This window comes from Tachysurus fulvidraco, chromosome 19, assembly GCF_022655615.1.
Source record: "Tachysurus fulvidraco isolate hzauxx_2018 chromosome 19, HZAU_PFXX_2.0, whole genome shotgun sequence".
In the NCBI taxonomy this organism is placed as follows: domain Eukaryota; kingdom Metazoa; phylum Chordata; class Actinopteri; order Siluriformes; family Bagridae; genus Tachysurus; species Tachysurus fulvidraco.
The window spans coordinates 17,360,321-17,384,615 of NC_062536.1; the positions used below are offsets into that span (position 1 = coordinate 17,360,321).

General features: G+C 40.8%; 1 protein-coding gene across 3 annotated transcripts in view; it reads right to left on the reverse strand.

Annotated features, from left to right (window-relative positions):
• The window catches only part of chchd3a (coiled-coil-helix-coiled-coil-helix domain containing 3a), a 90,455-nt gene that overhangs the window by 38,495 nt on the left and 27,665 nt on the right, over positions 1-24,295 (reverse strand). For all 3 annotated transcript variants that reach the window (XM_047804107.1, XM_047804106.1, XM_047804108.1), the window contains one exon: positions 14,113-14,293. In XM_047804107.1, the coding sequence (XP_047660063.1) occupies positions 14,113-14,293 (181 nt within the window). The remainder of the gene's footprint in view (positions 1-14,112; positions 14,294-24,295) is intronic.

Sequence of the window (24,295 nt, forward strand, 5' to 3'; positions counted from 1 at the left end):
CCGTTTAGAGTCAGGACAACGAGGCACTTAAGGATCTTGGGAAAGGATCAAATGTCTGGTTGAGATCGAGAGATTCAAATATTTTACTCTCGCTGTAGTTTGCTGGAGGGGGGCTTAGTGGTTAGCATGTTCGCCTCACAACTCCAGGGTTGGGGGTTCGATTCCCGCCTCCGCCGTGTGTGTGTGTGGAGTTTGCATGTTCTCCCCGTGCCTCGGGGGTTTCCTCCAGGTACTCCGGTTTCCTCCCCCGGTCCAAAGACATGCATGGTAGGTTGATTGGCATCTCTGGAAAATTGTCCGTAGTGTGTGTGTGTGTGTGAGTGTGTGTGAGTGTGTGTGTGTGTGTGTGAGTGAATGAGAGTGTGTGTGTGTGCCCTGTGATGGCAATCCGTCCAGGGTGTATCGTGCCATGTTGTGTTTATTTTGTTATATTTAACTATCAAAAACATGCACAAAAAACAAAATCAGGAAGGGGTGCAAATACTTTTTCACACCGCTGTAAGTGCAAAAGAAATGTGTGTTTTTTTTAAGCACTGCGGGAATTTCTCCACCAACACAAGCGTTAAAGAGGAGTCTGGTCTTCACAGTCACAGGAACTACACTCGGTGTGACGGTAAATGAGTGGAAGGTCTCTTCTTCCTCTTCTTCTTCTTCTTCCACAAGCTACAAGCTAACGTTGTTGAAAAGCAAAACTCGAAGAAGAAATTTACAGACCTTCAGCTATTCAAGAAATCTTAAGAATTAATTTGGGAAATCAGACTCTCGAAGCGTTATAATCACTACTAAAGACACGCCCCCTCGTGTCGAGACCTCCGTGGGGTGTTTAAGATGGCCGCCGGTCACCTCCTTCTCTCGTTCCTTGAACCTTCTCATTAAGAGAAAGAAAGGCTGCTCTCTCACCACGACAGGAGCAATCATCGCCGCTCTCGCCGCTGCACTGTGGAGAGAGCTAATTGTTTTAATTTGCGCAGGGATTTTCGGCTTAGCAAACAAACAAGCCGGAGTCGGCCGTTATTAGCAGAGACGCTGGAACCGAAACGCTTACGTCCCACACGAGCGTCGCTCGGGAGACGAATTTATACGAGACTCAAACGCACTGGGCTTTGTAGAAGAGCTCATCAGAAGTGAAGGAGGGTAAACAACATCCATTAAGGAATAATTTAAGACTGGAATAAAAAAAATAAATGAAGCACGGTAGTAATGAAGGGGAAGTTTGTTAGCGTTACACAGATGAGAGCATGCGAGGGGATTTGTGTCGGTTTCCTTTCAGTAGAAAATGTTTGTTAAAGGAACAGTTTCTTGTTTATTAGAGAATCGTAATCTTTGTCTTTTCTAACGCTACTAATGTCTTTGTGTTTTTGTCTTGATTAGGGATGACGTAACTTTTTTTCTTCTTTTAAATGAGTGTCAGTTGCTGAATGTCTGGATGTGTTTTTGGAAATGAGTGAAAATCAGAACCATGTTGAAGGGAAAACTTTGCCACCCTCCTGCTTCTCGGCTTGTGAATTGACTTTACAAGCGTCCGTGTCAGAAAGCAGCTTTCCTGACACTCGCCTCCATCCATCAATCCTGACTGGCCGTAGCTCAGAGAACGCGCGGCCGTCTGAGCCAATTAGCTGCCAGGGTGAGCAGCGGGCACCGGTGCCAACCGGAGCGGAAGCCAATTAGGGCCAGATCGAGTCCAAGCAGAACACCGGCTCTGAGAGACGTGACGGGAGAGAGCTCGGCATGGAGGATATGGTGGGCATGACAGGATCTCTGTCTCACACACATCAGCTGCAGGTGAGTGGGATCTGTGTGGGAGAAAACGGCCACGAACCACACGGCACCACCGCAACTCCAGGGTGTATTCACCGGTAAGATCTGTAAATCACAACTATTCATATATAGCACTATAACAGAGGGCTAACGCTGTCAGCTCCAGACCTACTGGCAGTCTTTTAAAGGAATTGTGTTCTGCTCAATTAGCTTAGAAAAAAGAAAAGAAAACGTCAAGTCGAGTACAGTCGAGAAGAGAAGAGATAATAAAGAAAACTGTTAAGAAAGAGAAGAGAAAAGATGAGAAAAAAGATGATAAGAAGAGAGAAGAGATACTGAAGAAAACTGATAAGAAGAGAAGAGATACTGAAGAAAACTGATAAGAAGAGAAGAGAAGAGAACAGAAGAGAACAGAAGAGAACAGAACAGAAGAGATACTGAAGAAAACTGAAAGAAGAGAAGAGATACTGAAGAAAACTGATAAGAAGAGAAGAGAAGAGAAGAGATACTGAAGAAAACTGATAAGAAAGAAGAGAAGAGAAGAGAACAGAAGAAAACTGAAAGAAGAGAATAGATACTGAAGAAAACTGATAAGAAAGAAGAGAACAGAAAAGACAAAGAGAAGAGAGAAAAGAAGAGAAGAGAAAAGAAAAGAAGAGTTACTGAAGAAAACTGATAAGAATGAGAAGAGAAGAGAAGAAAAGAGAAAAAAAGACGAGAAAATAAATGAGAAGAAGAGAGAGGAGATATTGAAGAAAACTAAGACAAAACGAGACGAGAAGAGAAGAGACGAGACGAGAAGAGACGAGAAGAAGAGATCTTTTTTGACTATCAGTGTTTGAATGACAGACCAGAGAAGGTCAAAGCCGCCATGTTTACCTGCGCACCTCTTCTGCCCTGTGGGGTTTTATTTGAAAGCCTGCAGTTTACTTAAGACTAAGGACATATTTACAGCCGACATCAGAGCGAAGGGGAAAAAACACGACTGCTTCCTAAAAGTAGCGCAATTCCAATTCCATCAAGTCGTGTAAAGAGCAGGGGAATGAAAACGCCGGTGTTTTATCAGCCAGGCACAAAAAGAGCATGGTTAACATTTGTAAAGCAGACGTTTGGTACTGCTAGAACCTTCTGAGGAGGGCGAAGGGGAGGAGGAGCAAAGAGAAGAGCATTCAAGCATCACATAAAAACTAGTAGGAGGAGCTCAGGGGTTTATTACTAACCATTTATACACCATTAGCACCTGTACACAGCATCAGCAATCCTAACAAACTGTTGTATGTTACTAACCAGTTCCCAGAGGAGTGCAGAATTAGCGCTGTTGCTAATGGGCAGGTAGAAATCTTTGAATTGTTTAAGATTTCCATAATAAATCAAACACATTATTTTTCCCAGTTGTGTGTTTAAAGCGTTGTAGCTTGACATACAGGCATCTGGATGTCCATTGTGTTTGATAGTGATGTCATGACAATCCATGCTAATATACAGCTCTGCTCAGCATGCTAACTCTACTTACATTTACATTTTTGGCATTTTGGCACACGCCCTTACCCAGAGCGACTTATATTCATTTCATTTATACGACTAAGAGTTAAGGGCCTTGCTCAAGGGCCCAGCAGTGGCAACTTGGGGGTCCTGGGAATCTCAAAGTCTCACTGAACCTTGCAATAACTAGTCCAATGCCTTAACCACTGAGCTACCACTTCCCTATACTTGACCCCTATTGGCTTTGGTGGTGGAGAGGGCGGGACTTCAAGGGTGGCTTGAAGAGTAATAAACATAACGCATCGTATTTAGCTTTGTCTATATGATCCTGGCTGAATTTTAACATATCTCACCCACCGCACCGAAAGTATGTGCACCCCTGTCTATCACACCCTGAATCAGACAATTGTAAAGAATGTCTCCGTGTGCGTTAGGCTTTTTGTTTCCCTTCACTGGAACAAAGAGAGTTAAACAATCTTCCAGCCTGACAATGCCCCTGAGCTCCACTAAGACATGGTATGGAGGGTTAGGTTGGAGTGGAAGACCTCTATTGTCCTGCACAGAAACCTGACTCAACCCCGCTGAACACCTTTGGGCTGAACTGGACCTGGAGTGTCCTGAGCATAACACCATCCCAACATGATCTCACTGATGCTCTTGTGACTGAATAATTACAAATCCCCAAAGCCATGATTCTATCTAGTGGCAAAAAGAATGGAGCTTATAATAAGGAATAGAAGATTCATGCACCGTGCGACAAGTAGGGGGCCAAGCACCATCACCATCAGACCGCAGTTCCTTTGTGTACTCTGTAGGACTGTCCAGAGAGGAAGTACCCAAGCAGTATTTTAGATATATTTCCAAAACCTGTGAGAAAGTAAAGAAGGGTCTGGTGGTTAAAAAAGTTCTACTGTCTCAGCAAATCACAATCCACTGGCCATCAAGCAAGTCGTTCTCAGCACCGGGGCAGGAGACCGATGACTCGCTGCTTGATTGAAACGTTTGCTCCAGGGTGTGTGCCGTGTCTGAATAAAATAATGTGCTTTATGATTGATTGGCGAGGCATTTTTTGCCGGAAGGCAGGAGTCACTGAAATTCAAAAAATGCTATCAGACTGGTTCAGAAATCTACGCGTCTGACGACAGGTTTGTTGTAGGACAACTCGAAATTTGGATTTCAAAGGTATTCAGGTTTAATCTAATCACAGCCGGGTTTAATTTCACTAACGAGACCACCGAAAAAAGATTTGTGATTGGACAGCGTCCTCAAAAATACAAACTGGGAAACAAAGTACATCGTTAGCGTCATTCATGCTATATATCAAATCGTTATCAAAATGTGATCGACTGATATTCGAGGAGAAGTTCGAGAAAACAGATTCGCAAACTTAACGTCTTCGGTGACGAACTGAATCGGTGATACGTGTGTATAATCCACAGCAAACGAGGGAATTCTACATTCTTATTCAAAGAGTTGTTGGACTAGCGTCGGATTATCGTGAAGACGACGCTTTGGTAGTTACGTTCGCGTATGAACCCGAACATCTTTGCGATGCAGCGAGTGAGTTACAGCATGTTGAACTGGGAAACCGAACCTTCTCTCTCCATCTCTCTCTCTCTCTCTACAGTTAGTCAGTCGCATACAGACGATGTGTAACGAAATCAGCATCGTTTTCTGACAGAAACGGCGAGAGCGAGCGTGTGAGCGAGTCGTCCCGCTTTAGATTTTACGCCTCACAGCTGTAATTAGAGTTCAATCAATCTGAAATTGTATCCCGTTTTCTGCTTAGCTTACAAACATCAACCACTGAGAGAAAGAGAGAGACCTGTGTATGAGATGGAAAGGGCTGCCTCGGTGCGAGCGTCGAGAAAAAACTCTCACTTTGAATGATTCGAATGATTGAATGATCTAGTGTGACAACGGGTTCATGTATGAAGCATTATTAAAAGTAAAGAGAATGCGTACGCCAGATTCCCCGATACGAGGGTAGGTGTCCGTCTGCGTCTTAAACAGACTTTACTTAGCAAATTGCATCCGCGAGAATAAACCGCAGCTCGAACATGTCCGTGGATAAGCTTTCGTGCAAAGCATGCGACTATTAAAGGTGCGGGCACGATGTTTGAAAAATGCTTCAGAAAACTGAGCCGGCCCGACTAACAAAACAAACGTGTAGCCAATGAACAGAAAGGGGCGTGTCTTGTCAATATGCGACAGAAAGAGTGTTCAGTGCGCATGTCTGACATTAGCCGAAAGTGGTTGAAACATTGCCATGGCGGATACAGTACCTGCCGTTACCTCTGCCTCGGGTTCTAGGGGTTGAACGTCGTCTTAGGCTAAACCTTTCACGCTACAACACACAGTACTACAAAAACACATTTGTATTACCATAGTATTACTCATCGTGTTCATTTACAGATAAAAATATACCCTCGACAAGCTGCCCCAGGAGGTTCTGCCGTAATAGTTGCCTGGGTTGCGTATGTATGTATTGGGCAAACAGGGGTGGGACCCATTTGGGTTAGGGGCGTGTTTGTTTTGGTGATTTCAAATGTCAACATTGGCTTTCAAACATCGTGCACCCCACCTTTAAAGATAAATAATAATAAGAATTTAAGATGATCAACACCAATATTAAAACTGATTAAGCTTGTTCAGGTAAAAAAAAAAACTCCAGGTGACACTATGTGACTTTATCCTGCGACACACCATCGCTCTAGTGAATACAGAATATACAGTATGACAGCAGCGGAATTCAGAGCGCCGATCGACGACAGCGATCCAAGCAAAGCTGTCTATACTATAGCATCACCTAAGACGGTAACAAAAATAAATAAATAAAATAAAAGATGTAATAAATAAACATGCGCTAGGATGGAGGAAAAGTCAAATCTAGCTCATTCGAGTGAAAGAAAGTCTACAGGCAACGCTAGATGAGTGAAAATTTGAAAATAAATAAATAAAAATTATTTTTATTTTTAAAGGTAGAATGCTAGAACAAAAACCAAAAATCTATTTTAAGAGGAAACAATAAACCGATAAATAAATAGATAAATAAATGTATAAAATTGTAATCTAGCATGCTAGCGTAGCGGAAAAAGTGTACGAACGACATAGACGAGTGAAAATCGAATTCATTCATTCATTAACAAAAAACATACAAATAAATGGAAAAAAAATGAAATAAAAATATTCATTTAAAAATACTTTTATCTGGTATAACAGCGGGTATCGATGTTTAACGACGATGAAATGCGACGTGTAGAAAGACAAAAGCTTCTATATAGATATAAAGTGTCCGTGTGAATAATACTGTACGTAGATTAGTAGACGTCTTATATTGGTTACGAGATCGACATCATGCTCTTTAGATGTGTTTTAGCTATTCGATGAGTTTCGGTTAAATAAATCTCTAGTACAGTTTGACGGTAAAAGCAAAGCAATGAAGTAGAAGGCACACTAGTGAATAGAGAGGAGCGCGAGTGTGCTATAAACAGCAGAAACCCGAGCTGGAGATCCTGACAGGAGACAGAGGAGAAGTCGTGGATATCTGAACTGAAGAGCAGCAACTGACTCATGTCATCATGAGAGTAGCAGATCTGCTCCAGGTAATTGGCGTGGCTAATTTTGGCACATTGCTGCAATTCAGTGTGAATGCAGTGAAGCAGTCACAAGCACAGATTCTATTGTAGGTGACACGGAGAGACGGCGGGCCGAAGCTGGACTAGAATCCTGATGAGGAGAAGATCAATATCTCCTGGGATGGGAAAGGAGGGAAGAGGATAAAAATAAACTCTCTCTCTCTCTCTCTCTCTCTCTCTCTCTCTCTTACAGAGAAGATGAAATATTTATCCTTTTGTCTTTGGGGTTTGAAAAAAAAAAGATTGAACAAAACAAAGCATAAAAGCGCATCAAAACAACAGGAACATCATGAAGGTCCACCTCAAATAAAGCAGAAGAATATTAGATTCTAGTTTAGATTTTAATTGAAACACCAAGGCTAGCTTAAGATTACCTTAGTGCCAAAGTTTGCACCCCCCCCCCCTTTTTATTAAACAGAGATAAAAAAAATAAAGTATAGAAAAAATAAACATTTTTTGTAATTATCCATACAAAAGCTATTTAATATTAATATGAATCGATCTGATCTGTTCTGTTCATAAAGCTTTTAAAAAAAAATTGCTCGATTTACAATAAAACTTGTGTGCTAAAAGTTCAATTGAAACTTTTTATTTAAAGTCAGAATGGGAAATCAAAAAGTATACAGTGGGGACAGTTAAAGTAGGTAAAGAAGTCAAATAAAATTTTTATGGAATTTGCTCAGTTTGAATGAAATTTGCAGGCAAAGTGACGGCTTTAAGAATTAGCCGAGTGCAAATGTTTATTCCCCGGCCGTTTAGTCCAGCAGAACTGCACGTTACCTCCGGCAGGAACCTCCAAACGCTTATTGATGTTCTAGAGCCGATTTAAGCTCATTTCAATTTCCAATTACAAGCCGCACTACAGCCCACGTCGTTCCGCGATCCGAGGCCGAGCTATCGATCGGGACCGTACGCGACCCACGCTCCTGTACGCCGTTGTTCCCTTCATTAAAAACCAGCTCAACAAGACAGCATAAATCTTTTTTTTTTAAAGCAAATAGGATTAATGAATGCACCATTTTTTAAAGATGTACTGTATATATGGCCTTGATAGCATGAGCCACGCACTTAATCAGCATCATAAACACAGCAGTAACGTAAATGTCGTTCAGCTTAAAAAGAATGTGTGATTTTAAAAAAAACAAACAACAAAAAAAAAAAAACACGTTGTTTGCTTCCTTGACAGAAACTCACCACAAGGCAACTGTTATATGACGAGAGCACAGATTTGTTTTCCCAAAACATTCCTCTGAAATAGCCATCGCTCATCCTTTCACCCTACTAACTATTCCACCTGCACTGAAAGAATAAACACTTCAAATACAAGCTAATTCCATAAATCGGTCAAATCTCTTTACGATTCGCGGCTCTTACGGAAACTCATTAAAGACGTGTCTTCACAGGAACGAGTTTAAAAGAAATTCTTCTCCTTGCTTGAGATTTCACCAATTTAAGTTTTCCATGTAAAAAAAAAAAAAAAAGCACAAAAAACACGAGCTGCATCACAGATTTTTAAAAAATTTTCAGAGGTGAGATACTACTAGAAAACTTTCAGCACAGACCTATAAAACGACCAAGTTGTCCACCACTTGGATTGAGACACGATTCGAACGTCCATGACGTGAAACAGAACTTTACTAAGAGATGTTCCAGCTCCAGTTGGATTGGACTCAAAGAGCAGATGGGAACTTTGAGGACAACAACCTCCTAAAAAGTTCGAGTTGTATGACGATCACACATAACGAACGCCTTAATAGATGTGAATACACGAATATTAGAAACTTTAAATAAAAGATGGAGAAAAAAAACAACAACAACATGGCAGCATTAAATGAGCGAGATAAGCTGTAAAATGTCATTTTTGCATATGTGTGATTCACAAACATGTTCATAAACAAACAAACAAACACACACACACACACACACACACACACACACACACACACTCTCCAGCAGACGGGAATTACAGTACCACACCGTCCTAATCCAAACAATTCAATTTGATATTATGGCGCTGGAACAATGCGTGAAATGAGCGATATAATCAATACTGCAGTTTTATAAACGGCTCGCACACTCCGGGGCATGCAGTGTGTTTAAAATAATCGCCTGTCACAACCCATACAGTAAGCGCTCGTCTCAGGGACGTGTTTACAAAGCGCAATACGCTGCAAACACAATCGTATCACAAGCCTGTGTTTGTGGGTTTTGTTTTTCACTGTTTATGGATTATCTCCACACCTCCTCAGCCTTGACCTTCTATACAAAAAGAAAAAACAGACAAACATGTGGTATATTTTTAAAAGCCACAGGTAGGAAACGCTCCGGAATAAGGAAGCTTCCGCGTGAGTTAGAGTTTGTTTATAATGAGCAAATCAATCTCTATCAAAGTTGACCAATATCATAATCTCATCAAGGTCATCGGGGCGAGAAAACTAACCTCCAGTAAACTTAATTAAATCATGACATCAACAAGAATTTTGATTCCAATCAGTTTTTATTTATAGAGAAATCTTAATGCCGTCGCTGCGAGACGACGCGGTTAATTCACTGCCGAGGTTAATTTGCATTCCTGACGTTTCTGCTGTTTGTTCAGAGCGCCGCTTTGCCTAACGGGAACACTGTTTCATCTAGCAAGCGTCGTGTTGATAGTCATGTACAGTACGTTAAAAGTGCTTAAAGCATCTATAGAGAGTGAAACTCTTACTCTACAGTTGTAGCACTTTTCGTATGTAGTAGAAAAAGTAGCTAAGGGATGCAGGTCAATTAAGACGGTATGCACGACAATGTTTTAACCATCGATAGTGTTATCAAGGTTTCACAGATTTTAGCTATCCATCTTAAAAATATCACTAAACTGACTTACGCAACATGTCGTGTGGTTTGGCTCTGAGCGCGAGTGACCGTTTCAGCCTAGCGATCGAGCTCTTAAACAGACTAATGATCGAGACTAATAATGAAACCAACAAACTAATTAGCATTTTGCAGATTCTGTGAGATGTGTGTGTGTGTGTGTGTGTGTAAATTTGTAAATGAACTTCCCCTGGAGATCCGAACAGCTGAGTCACTGGATATTTTCAAGAGGCGGTTGAAGACCTACTTATTCAGGAAACACTTCAACTAGCACTTCTTTCCTTTTTTTTTGCATTTAAAAAAAAAAAAAAAACCTTTGACACTTTTCATTGTAACTTTGAACAAATGTTTTAAACTCATGGTATCTTAAGTATGTAACCTAGTGAACCAGCATTAATGTATTCAATGTTAGAGATTTAAGCACTTATGTACGTCGCTCTGGATAAGGGCGTCTGCCAAATGATGTAGATGTAAGTGTAAATGTAAATCTAAATGTAAATTAATGATCTCAACTGGTACTGAACAACTGCAGAGCTAACAATGTACCTGTTGCACCCATGCATGTTGGGCATGTAGTGGTCTAGGGATTAAGATGTTGGACTACAGATCGGAAGGTTAAGGGTTCAAATCCCAGGTCCACCAAGCTGCCACTGCAGGGCCCCTGAGTAAGGCCCTTAACCCTCAATTGCTCAGTTTTATAAAATGATATAAAAATCTGGATAAGGGCATCTGCCAAATGCCATAAATGTAAAAATAGAGATATGCAATAATAATAATAATAATAATAATAATAATAATAATAATAATAATTCCTCTATTAAATAAACATGTAGGTCAAATTCAGAGTAACACAACATAAATTACAGACAACCAATCAGACCTCCTGATCTCCCACCAGACCACACAGTCAGCCGGCGAGACCCTGACGTTTCACCCAAAGCCGGAGGTGACTCGCCAGTTCCGGCCGCTCCGCTACCCGCCCCGAAGGCACGTGAGCGTGACGGAGCGCCACACCGATCTGCTCTACTTCATAATTATACTCCATCTTCTTCACTGCGCTCCATAATTAGCCACATTCACAGGCAAAGGAGTGCTGAAGGTTAACTTCTTACCCGGTGCACTCCTGAACACGGAGCAAATTACACTTTTATGACACAGCTAAAACGTAAAATTAGGTTAGGAATAGATTTATATTACAAATAAATGTTTTATGGTGGGATTGGAGGAATAAAAAATGGCAGCGGAGCAGAAATGATCCTGTAAGGGTAAAGCATTAAAGCTGCAATGTGTTTTAAAAGCTGGACTACTTCACTTATTATACAGAGTATTATAGAGATACGCTGACCGTCGTCTTAAACACTTTAACGTCATAACAAACGACGAATAACTTCAGGAGGTACGCTAAACAGAACGTTCCTTTTTTATTGCCTAAAAAAAAAGAGATGAAAACACATACAGCTTTTTGTATTAGTATTAAACTTTCACTAACTTACCATTAAATTGTTAAACTAACTCATCAGTAAATGAGTCTCAGTCTGGAAAGTCTTCTGAAAGAAGAGTTTTACAACTCATCTGATCTTGCAATACTACCACCTGCCCATTGGATTCACTCCCCTCACTATTTTCCAGACCTTCTGCACTTCATCACAACTATCATCGATGGATCCATAGCATCTGCTCACGTAACAACGACCTCCAAAAGAGCAAGGGTTATTCCTATCCTGAAGAAACCTGCTCTATATCCATTAGACATCAGTAACTACAGACCAGAATCACTTCTCTCGTTTCTTTCAAAAATTCTAGACTGTCTGTCTATATCTCACAGAACAACCTTCAAGATCCCAACCAGTCTGGCTTTAAAGCAACACATTCATTCAACAGAGACAGGCCTTTTGGATGTCTCTGAGAAACTACGTACTGCTAGATCAGCCAAACGGTCATCCGTTCCTTATCCTCCTTGACCTTTCAGCAGCGTTTGATACGGTCAACCACAAGACTCTCTTGTCCACCCTCAAGAGTCTTGGGATTTGCGGATCAGAGAGGGAATGGTTTGCTTCCCATCTGGAAGGACGCTCATATCAGGTAACATAGAGGGGAGTGACATCTGCTCCACGCAGACGCTCCGCTGGTGTCCCACAGGGCTCAGTACTTGGTCCGCTTCTTTTCTCGCTCTTTGGTTGAAGTTATTTCCTCACACGGGATTTCTTACAACTGCTATGCCGATGATACACAATTTATCTTCTCTTTCCCACCCTCAGATACCATTGCTTCTGTCTGGATCTCAGCATCTCTGGCAGAAATATCGTCATGGATAACGGCTCATTAGTTGAAGCTAAATCCTAGCAAAACTGAACTACTGACCCATCCCAGGTGATTCATCCCCAGGTCTTGATCTTGCAAAATCCCTGCATAACGATCTGATCTCCCCCCTACACTCACAGCTCGCAACCTTGAGGTAACTATGGACAATCGACTGTCCTTTTCATCGCATGTCGCTAATATGACACACCCATCTCGGTTCCTTCTCTACAACATAGGATTCGGCCATTTCTGCCCACACAGACTTCTCAGGTACTTTTTCGGTCTCTTGTCATCTCAAGACTGGACTACTGCAGTGCACTGTTGGCAGGTCTACCTATGAACGCAATTTGTCCTTTGCAAATGATCCAAAATGCAGCTGCACAACTTGTTTTCAACCTGCCTAAGTTCTCAACACCACCCAGCTGCTGAGATCCTTCCACTGGCTTCCGGTAGCAGCACGGATCAGATTCAAAATGATGCATGCCTACAAAGTCAAAAACGGACCATCTCCCTCTTACCTCAAAGCCCTCATCACTCCTCGCGCTGCACCTCACACCACCCTCAGAGCTACAAGCACTGCTCGACTGATCCCACCATCTCTCAGGGTAAGAGGTAGATAAACAGTACTACAAGACTCGTTTCTGTTCTGGCACCAAGGTGGTGGAATGAACTTCCCCTAGGGGTCCAGACAGCTGAGTTGAAGACCTACTTATTCATGAACACTTCATTCAACTAGCCCTTTTACTTCCCTGTTTGTTTGTGTATTAAAAAAACTTTGAACAGTGTTTTAGACTCATGGTATCTCAAGTCTGTAGGCTAATGAACCAGAGTTCATGCATTCAGTGATAGAAACTTAAGCACTTTTGTACGCCGCTCAGGATAAGAGCGTCTCTCATATGCTGTAAATGTAAATGTAAATGAAAGTTACAGCCTCAGACCCAAACCTGTCAAAACAATAATGTGTTTGCGCTCTGTTAGCAACATCCTGACATCACAAATGGGACGGATTGTTCAAATCCCTTCTGAAATCATGCTGAATGTGAACAGTGACAAAAACAAAACAGTTAAAAAAAATTTTGTTTGTTTGTTTTTTCCTCCATACTTTGCAATCAGTGCCGATTCTAGTTTTATGGGCGGAGCTTATACTCACAGATGCATGGTATGTCACGGTATATCTGATCTCATACCCGGTGAAAATTTTGCCTTTTGAAGGTGAGGAGGACGAGACAAAGCTTGTTATAAAATTCTTAGAACTTGAAACGCTCCAGTCTTGTGAAAGTCTGGTTTGATACATCAATAAGAGACGCTAAGTAGTCGATGGCTGACTGGAACAAACCTGTCCCTGTCACTGCACTGTAAAGAGAAAGCAAACAGACCAGACGAGCCGATCACATCGCTCAGCTATTTTTTGTCATTATGGGGAACATAAGTGAAAGGGTCTGAAATCTCTCTAAATGCACTGTATATTTTTTTAAAAATGAAATAAGTTTGGTTGAAAATTCGTAAGGAACAAGCAAGTGGATTAGTTACTCGAGTGGGATTAGTTCCAATTAAATCATCATTTAAATTGTTTTTGTCCTTATGCTCTTTTTCCTTCATCTATAGCAGGGGTGTCCAACCGGTCAGAGACCAAGAGCCACACTTTTTACTGTGTTACCACAAAGAGCCATATCATACACATGGGCACACTTGAACCGCCATTTTCAGAGCGAATTTGACACAGATTGTTTACTCAAATGATCTTTCTCCTACTGGGAAACTTTGAGGTATTTTCATCCCACTCACATGCGCGTTTTGACGAAAATATCGTGTTGAACTCAAGAGAAGCGAACACGCACAATAAAAAGACACAAATACAAACTTCGGTGTGAACGTAAGAGCCGCATGAAACCGGGCAAAGAGCCGAATGCGGCTCGGGAGCCGTGGGTCGGCCGCCCATGATCTATAGTGTTCTTCACACACACACACCAGAATGCTATTCCCCCGGCTCTTGGTCTTCTGATCCTTCGGTCATCTTAATCGTGGTAACTGCAGCTTCTTGATTTTTTTTTTGATCATCCAGAAAGATTTAAAGACTCACTAAGAGCTTGGTGCGAAGTCGTTCCTCCTCTGCGGTGAGCCTCTCGCTGAGCACGGCTTTCTGCGCGCTGTCCAGAGCGGCCGCTCTCTCAGAGGCCAGGATTCTGCTCACCTCGCCTTGAACGTGGGCCTGAACGTCCGAGCGAGCCTGAGCCTTCACCCGGGCTCGCTCCTTCTCCAACCTGCATACACACACACACAAAAAAGCTACAGAACAAGAACGAAGAAAGTCAGATGAAACACAACAATCAGTCCATTAGCTCTCTACAAATGCTACATTAGAGCCGAGAAGAAACCCTTCCAGAGCAGAGAAGTTCAGTAAATTAGCCGTGAAAACACATTTTGACATTGTTTCCACTGCCAACTCAGCTGTACCGCACCTAATCACCCGAACCTTGACTTACTTTATTGGCACAGTATGAGGAGAAATGTGGGCGGAGCCAGACGCACCGCAGACGAGCGGCCGTTTAGAACGAAACCCATCCCAAGAAATGCTTGATTTTAGACAGCCGTTTTAGCAAATTTGGGAAAACTCTACGTGGTGAAACAAAAAGCACATGATTCTTCATTTAAACTCCTCCCATTGAAGACACCGATGTAATGAGAAGATCTGCTCACGTGCCACACACATGAAGATCTGCGAAAGTTCCTCCACATAATCGTTGAATTTGCATGCTTTTTCAGAACTGACTGGAGGTACGTTCTCTCTGACTCGTATCGATGCTAATAAAACGCTAATCCTCAGGAGACTCGTGACTTTCTTTTGCTCGTTCTTACCTACAAAACTTCTGTAGATTCTGATTCAAGTGTTCGCTCATTACACGTTACACCCTCCGTAGAAGGTCTTTCTGTCGGACTCCGCCTTCACTGTAACAAAGTTTGCACTCCGAGGTTCTCTGAAATCTGACGACGATTAAAGTTTTGGCACCCTCTCGCGCCGACACGACAGCAAACGTAATTAAAATAAATGTCACACCATCACCTTCAGAAAATCTTCCTGAAAGTGGCACGAGGAAGGAACCTCGAGAGGAACCGCACTCAGAAGAGAACCCGTCCACTTCGGAGAGACTATTAAGGAACAGATTAGTGTTTGTTGTGTTACTTTTTCCTCATTTATATTAGAATACGTAATTACCTGTACTGATTATCCTGTTTAACTGGATACTCGATTTATTTCCTCCGTTAATTCGTTTTTTTAAATTCCGACATTTCTAAGGTGCTCTAACACTGCAATTCCCTACAAAAGCACTGAACAAGGCAGATGTTAAAAAGTTCTATTAACAAGTTCGACTCCTTGTTGGTTTGTTTGCATCTAAAAATAAATAAATAAACAAATAAATAGATAAACAAACAAACAAACAAACAAACAAAGAAACAAACAAATAAATAAATAAAGCACCAGTGTGCTAAACAGTCCTCCGAAACACAGCTGAACCTTTAGGAACGACTTCAAGATCGGTCAGTTGCTAAGCAACGCCCTCGCCAGCTTTCGACGGTGTGATTTGCGGGGTAAAATCGGGCAAGATGTAAACTGTAATCTGCAGCGTTCTGTTTTCCATCAAACAATCAATAAATAAATAAATAAATAAATAAATAAATAAATAAATAAATAAATAACACCACCTACGAAGGGAAAGGACGACGATGGAGGGACAAAGGAGCTAAACATAATTAAACCACCTACATAAAATAAACACAAACAAGACTGAGGATCTACAGATACTAAACAATACACACACACACACACACACACACACAGCTACTGTAATAGATCAGTGTATAGTTAAGTCAATAATTCCAGAAAGGCCACAGTGTGATATTTTGGGTTTGTTCGTAAAGGACACATGCTGTATATAGAATGAATAAGTAGTGTGTGTGTGTGTGTGTGTGTGTGTGTGTGTGTGTGTGTGTGTGTGTGTGTGTGTCTCTGTGTGTGTGCGCACAAATGCTTAGTGTCAAAAAAATTTTAATTAAATGAAATAAACAAATAAATAAACTCCTACTGATGCAAGAATGGAGAAACAAGGATACACTTCTTTGCGCTTCATAATTTAAGAAAAGATTCTTTATCACATTAATTAAATTTGAAGTCTGTGGAGAAAAAAAGCAAAACAAAACAAAAAGCAAATAAATACCTAAAAAAACAACATACAATTAGTATAAAAACCTGGTGTAATAATTAACGCTGAGAGCTTTCAGGTTCTATCGAGTGGTTGTTGTTTTTTTTGGTTTGTTTGTTCAGACATTATCACGCTGATGTCTGACGCGTCAAACAAACGACTTGGTGATCATTAGCTAGTTCGGTGAAAGGCGGATGAGAAAAAGATCAGCTAACGAAACGCTCAGAAAATGCAGATGGGATCGTAAAAATCAACACACCGACTGACGGATGCCTCGTTTATTCATTTAACAGATGCTTTTATACGTACAAAAGAGGGAATGGAATAAAAACGATATATAAAGTGGAGGATAAGATGAAACGTGCAAATGTATGAGAGTTTTAATGGAGTGTTTGAGGACGCATGGAAGTTCGTTCCACCACTGAGGGACAGTTTGTTGGAAGGTTCTGGAAAGGGACCTCATTCCTTGTGTGGGTTGATCCAAGGTTGTGTTTAGGAGTTTAAGGTGGTGCTGTTCCAGACAAAATCTTCAAAAAGCCGATGGATGGATGGATGGATGGATGGATGGATGGATAAAAGAATTTATTATCGCCGATAGATAGATAGATAGATAGATAGATAGATAGATAGATAGATAGATAGATAGATAGATAGATAGATAGATAGATAGATAGATAGATAGATAGAAAGAAAGAAAGAAAAAAGCCAGTGGATGAAGAGGATCGCGTCCTTATGAGTCGGATAAAAACGAGGCTGGATTCTGAATCATTTGAAAGGGTTTGTAAGAGCTGGACGACTAACGCTGTCTTAGACCAGTGCGGAGATAAGAACCTGGACTAGAAGCTGTGTGGTGTGATCGATTAGATGAACTGGTGAGCTCCATTCCTCACAATGAAGCATTTCAGCAAAGGTTTTACAGTTTTTAAGCCAGCTAGAAAGCTTCATATGCCCCTTTCCCACCGAGGCAGTTTGAGTGCAGGTTCGGAGCCTAATGTAGAACCAGCTCTTTCTTTTTCGACAGCCAAAGCACCGGCTTTGAACCAGGAAAAGTGGTTCTTAAGTAGCACCAGAACGTTGCTGGTCTAGACTTAAGAACCGCTTGTGTCAGGGGCTGTGGGCGGGGCTGTGGGCGTGGCTACTGTTAGCGCCTTTGATAATGTACCTTAAGTATACTAATGTTTAATACACTTTTACTTTAAGGCTAACCTTTTCTGTGTTAATGATAAAATAACGTTATGTATTTTCTCGATTACAACCTCAGTTTATACAGATTACACAGAGCCGCACGTACACGTTGGATTCACCGCGTTTGGGTGTTAATGTAGGTTCACAAAGCCATGAGCATTAACAGTAAAGCAACATCCGCCGTGTTTATGTTTCTGTTTGTCGCTGCTGCGCTAACGTTGCTGTGTAACGTGACACGTATACAGTGACGTCACACTCGGCTCTGTGATGCTCTCTAACCGATGGAAAGGCAAACCGGTTCTTAGAAGGTTCACCAGTGGAACTTCGAACCAGCACCAGCACTAGCTCTGAACCGGCACCCGGGTCTTTTTGGTGGAAAAGGGGTATTAGAGCTCAACAAGAGTCGCGAGTCCTTTTGTCTTAAACTTGACACTCAGGAACGATCAACTGAGTCATGCACAAAGATGGTAAAACTTTACACCTCTACAGCAGCTTTAAAGGGAATTTGAGTAAAATTAGGAGCTCTCAGGTGAAATCACACACACACACACACACACACACACACACTTTACACTTTATAGTTAATTTTCAGGTTCGTCAGTGGAAGATAAAAGTCTAAAGTCGAAGATAACAGGATATTCTGACCGACGTAGCACACATGACGAAAAGCATATTCCAGTCCATCTACTATGCGGCGCAGATCTTTCATTTCTAACCGCGTTAGCATTTTCAGTCAGAGTCGAAGCCATTAAAAAGCTGAACTCAGAAGGTCAAACCACAAAGAGAACTAATGGACTGAGGTTTGTGGAAAGGACAGCGAGGCCAATCTTCTCTAAAAGCTCCTTACATCAGGAAGACGGCGGGAGCTGAGAGCCGGGCTACGCCGCTGCCTTCTCCGGTCTTAACTGCACAAAGCAAACAAAGCAAAGCGTCTGAATGATTCGAGCAACCACCAGAAAGTCTTCGGCGTGTCACGGGAATATACTCTGAAAGCTGTACTCGGCGAACCCGCGTAGATAATGGAGCCGTGAGCTGTTACATATGTAGCATGTAGCATTGGATCATGATGTGAGCGATGATTAATGGAGGTGTGGCTTGATGACCTTAGTTTACAACATTAAGCAAAAAAAAAAAAAAAAAGTTTTTATTTCCTTAGCACGTGATCCTCAGATTCCATGAGAAGCGATATGAGAGTTATAAACCTGAAGGATTCCTGGGATTGATCCTGGCACATGCTCGGATCGGACGTTTTCTTCAGTCCCGCTCTCGTCGCTTTAGCTGCTTTCTGCGGTTTAAAGAGCGTAAGGGAAACTCAGCACGGTCGTCTCAGTCGCGTCTCTCTACGGGTTTAATGACAGAATGAGACGCTAAAACATGGAAGACAGGAAGATCAGCAGAGCTCACTGGTGCCTTCACTAAACTCTACTCAGTTTTATTTCTACACAGCTTTTAACCACGGACTGTCGTCACAAAACAGCTTCACTGGACAGACAGACAGACAGACAGACAGACAGACAGACAGACAGACAGACAGACAGACAGACAGACGCCTTTATCGCCAAATGATACAGACAGACAGACAGAAGTCTTTATTAAACATAGATAGATAGATAGATAGATAGATAGATAGATAGATAGATAGATAGATAGATAGATAGATAGATAGATAGATAGATAGATAAAGGGAGACAGAGAGAGAGAGAGAGAGAGAGAGAGAGAGAGAGAACAAGAGATAACAGAGAAAAAGAAAGCGAGAGAGACTAAGAGAGAGACAGAAGGAAAGTAAGTGACGTGACATACGGCTAAGTACGGTGACCCATACTCAGAATTTGTTCTCTGCATTTAACCCATCCAAAGTGCACACACACACACATACACAGTGAACACACACACACACACACACACACACACACACACACACACACACACACACAGCAGTGAACACACACACCGTGAACACACACCCGGAGCAGTTGGCAGCCATTTATGCTGCGGCGCCCGGGGAGCAGTTGGGGGGTTCGGTGCCTTGCTCAAGGGCACCTCAGTCGTGGCCGGCCCGAGACTCGAACCCACAACCTTAGGGTTACGAGTCAGACTCTCTAACCATTAGGCCACGACTAAAGAGAGACAGTGAGAGAGTGTGAGCAAGAGAGAGAGAGAAAGAGAGAGAGAGTCATTATATATAAAATATCTCAAACTGAAATGTGAAATGGTTTTGAATGATTTTTGTGTATAAACATCTAAAGCTAGAAAGCAGAAGTGGGAACATTACAGCTGATGTGATGATGGACAGACAAGACATCACTCTATCAGGTTCATCCACCAGGTTATAACTTCTCCATCCTGAACAACAAAGAACGAAATGATCATCACACCCTGAGTATACGATGGTGCCGTACATTTCTCTTGTCTCTCACACTCACACACACACACACACACACACACACACACACCATTCGCCTCGCTTTGCTCTCCTTCCTTCATTAATGCTGCGTCCTGTTTCCTGTCAACATCCTGCTGCAATACATCTCAATACAAACGGCTCGCTACACGGGTTCTGCCACACTTGCGTAACAGTTATCCGCCAAACGGCTTTCTCAACAATGCATGTAATATTCATAAAGAAGAATAATGTCGAAGAAAGCACGTGTTGAATTTTGCATGAGCGCGGCCTGCCCTCCTTCCTGTGGTTGCCGGGGGTTCGGAGCCTGCGCCGCTGTGAAGTTAGTGGCTCGAGAAGAGAAAAGAAAGGAGACAGAAAGTACAACCGCAAAATAAATCAATCAAAGTAATTTCTACTAAGCCTCTGGCTTTAAAGGCACGTGGATGAACAGAGACAGAATGAGGGAAAACAAAAATAAAGGGGCATTGCTTTGAGGGGAGAAGACCAAGAACACAAGGAAGAGAGAGAGAGAGAGAGAGAGAGAGAGAGAGAGAGAGAGAGAGAGAGAGATACAGACAGAGTGATAGACAGAAATGGTGGGATACTGTATATATATATATGGTCATGCCAGTACAGCTAGATAGATAGATAGATAGATAGATAGATAGATAGATAGATAGATAGATAGATAGATAGATAGATAGATAGATAGATAGATAGATAGATAGATCAAGTGAGAGAGAGAGAAATAGATAGATCGAGAGATAGAGAGAGAGAGAGAGAGAGAGAGAGAAATAGATAGACCGAGAGAGAAATAGATAGATCGAGAGAGAGAGAGAGAGAGAGAGAGAGAGAGAGAGAAAGAGAAAGAGATAGATCAAGAGAGAGAGAGAGAGAGAGAGAAAGAGATAGATCAAGAGAGAGAGACAGAAAGAGATAGAACAAGAGAGAGAGAGAGACAGAGAGATAGATAGATAGATAGATAGATAGATAGATAGATAGATAGATAGATAGATAGATAGATAGATAGATAGATAGAGAGAGAGAGAGAGATTGAGAGAGAGAGAGAGAGAGATAGATCAAGAGAGAGAGAGAGAGATAGATCAAGAGAGAGAAAGATAGATAGATAGATAGATAGATAGATAGATAGATAGATAGATAGATAGATAGATAGATAGATAGATCAAGAGAGAGATAGATAGATAGATAGATAGATAGATAGATAGATAGATAGATAGATAGATAGATAGATAGATAGATAGATAGATAGAGAGAGAGAGAGAGAGAGAAATAGATCGAGAGAGAGAGAGAGAGGAGAGAAATAGATAGATCAAAAGAGAGGAGAGAAATAGATAGATCAAGAGAGAGAGAAGAGAGATAGAGATAGATCGAGAGAGAGAGAAAGAAAGAGATTGATCAAGAGAGAGAGAGAAAGAAAGAGATTGATCAAGAGAGAGAGAGAGAGAGAGAGAGAGAGAGAGAGAAAGAAAGAGATCGATCAAAAGAGAGAGAGAGAGAGAGAGAGAGAGAGAGAGAGAGAGAGAAAGATAGATCAAGAGAGAGAGAGAGAAGAGAGAGAGAAAAGAGAGCACACTCCAGTTAGGTGCCAAACAAAAAAAAATCCCCTAAAAAAGGATAAATATTACAGATTTGACGCCCTGTTTTTAGCTCCTGCAGAACTTTAGGCTAAAACACACTACAGCAGGATGATCAGTGAAGATGAGCAGCTTTTACTAACTGATCAAATTAAACTGCATTACTTCATATACCACAGACAGCAACCTCCTGTAAAGCCTGCAAACTCTTTCCATTACACCAAGCCTCATGATACAGCCTTCAATCTGTAATCACTCATTTGTGGTCACAGAGAGAGAGAAAGAGAGAGAGAGAGAGAGAGAGAGAGAGAGGGAGGATGCATTATGTACTTGAATTGAGATGAATCATGATTATTGACTGTGAACCGAATTCTCTTGGTTTATCTTGTTTATCTAGTTGCATCATATTTATCGATCTTCCCTTCCTAGTCCAAAAACACGCTTCCCGTCGCGCTGGGCGAAAAAGTCTGTATTCTGCACGGAAAAAAATGATCTCAAATGAACGATTAGTCTACGAGTCTTTTCAAAACACTTGTATCGTGCGGGGTTGAAAGGCGAGGAGCAATGATGTTGGATCAATACCCCATACGCCTGATAAGCTGCGTTCACACATTTTATCACCGCAAGTCTCCAAATCGCTGTACTATGAAGTCGCTAGAAAACGTACCTACTACTGGTTGCCATGGTAATAACATTCATCACTATCGCGGTATACATCTTATGTGTCAAGTTAATAAGTCGACTTCTTGCGCACATCGAAGAGACGACTCGCTGAAAAAAGAATCGACTCACTATAAAGAATCGACTCATTGAAAAGAGAGTTGAAAAAAACGGGTGGGAAAAGAGTCGACTCACTGGGAAAAAAAAGACTCGACTCACTAAAAAAAATTTGTCAAAATTACGGGAAGGGGGGGTCGACTCATTGAAAGAAAAAAAAGTCGAAAACCAAGGGGGGCAACTTACGGAGATAAGAGAATCAACTCGTTAAAAAAAAAACAGTCAAAATACTATGGGGGAAAAGATGACTCACTAAAACTTACAAAGTCGATTCCACAGACGGTTTAACAAAACTACAAGTCTACAGGACACCATGCATCGTGTGGTGTTAGTTTGGGTCAAACGATAATATATAATATTTCAAGCCGAGTCATGAGTGTTAGCTAATTAAATATTTTTGTGTGTGTTTAATATATTAAAGAATCCAAATACTTGAAAAAACCAACAAATAAATAAATAAATAAATAAATAAATAAACAAACAAACAAACAAACAAACAAACAAATAAATAAATAAGGCCATCCGTAAAAATATTCTTGTTTGCCGTAACCCGACCAACCCTGTCAATTTAGAACCGACTATATTTATTATTTTTTTGTTGTTGTTGCTATAAGTCCGACCGACTTGCCGGTTGTAAATTTGCGTTAAGACCGACCTTTTTTTTTTTACTCTTCAAGCAACTAATACAAAAAGCAATAAAATAATATTAACAGGTTCGGGCACCATAATACATCTAAAAAATGCATTAAAACAGCTCGACACCGCTTTAACTTGGCACTTCTGGAAAATACTAGTTCTGGAAAATAAGGTTTGCAATGATAATCAAAATAAGGTTTGCAATGATAATCAAAATAAGGTTTGCAATGATGCGCCCGAAGGCACGGGTTGAAGACCCAGTCACTGACGTCACGATATGCTAATTTGTTTAAAGTTCGTCACCAAAATTTTATTATTATTTTTTTTACTGTTACTGCAAACCAAACTATTTTTAAGGATGGCCTAATTTTGAATTTTTTTTAAAAGAATAAGAAATTCAGAAGTCATCACTAAACAAACAAATCACTAAACAAGCACACCAATGAAAAAACATGTTGGGTGGTGGGGTGGGGGTGTGTGTGAGGGACAAGCTCAACACCATCAATAACATGTGGAGATACTGAGATACTGTAGCAGTGAGAATGAGAAATAAATGAGAAAAGCGAAAGAATGTGGAGAGAGAAAACAAAGAATTACAGCTAACAAATGAAAGCGTTTCAGTTGTTCTTTGTTGTGCAAAATATATATAATTGAACTGATTTGTTTTAATAATTCTGAACACAGCATTAGTTTATACTAAAAAGAAATAAATCTACATGAAGACGGTCTATTGACCGATTTGTCATTTTAAGTTAAACGATAAAGGAAAACGATGTCTGGTAGATAAAAACAGCCTCCTGCCTAAAATGTAATTTTGCACACAAATCCGCCGAATCCCTCAAACCCACAACAGTAATAACGCTGTGCTACCGGTGGCCGGATCGCTGGCGGAAATGAGACGCATCAGTCAAGCGGTAGACTTTTACATGAGCAGCGACCTCCGAAGAGCAAGAAACGAAGACAGCGAGACACATATTCACCTTGAAATGTTACTTACCACAAGCAAGTGACCTGTCCTGAAGACAACTATGTTTGAAAATAACAAATAATCGAATAAGACGTTAATTACTACTTTAATTGTATTCCTTTACAATTACACAAATTATAAAGTTTTCTTAATCTTAATTTATTATGAAATAAATTCTTGAAACAACATTTTTGATTTATTTTTATTTTTTTATATTGACTTTTTATTTAGATTTATTACATTTATATTTTATATTAATATATTTTTCTTTTCTTTTATTATGCATTGGAATTTTACTCCAACCTATTAAAAAAAAGCAACTTAAATGTTTTCAAATCTCAAAATGATGATTAAAGAAAACCTATTAAAAGCATAAAAGTGACAATCATTTTTAATTCAAGATTGAAAACATTTAAGTTACTTTTTTTTAATAGTTTGGAGTAAAATTCAAACTATAAAAAGAAAAATATAAAAATAAATCAAAAACTTGTCCTGACCTTTTGTTTCAAGAATTTCAAAAT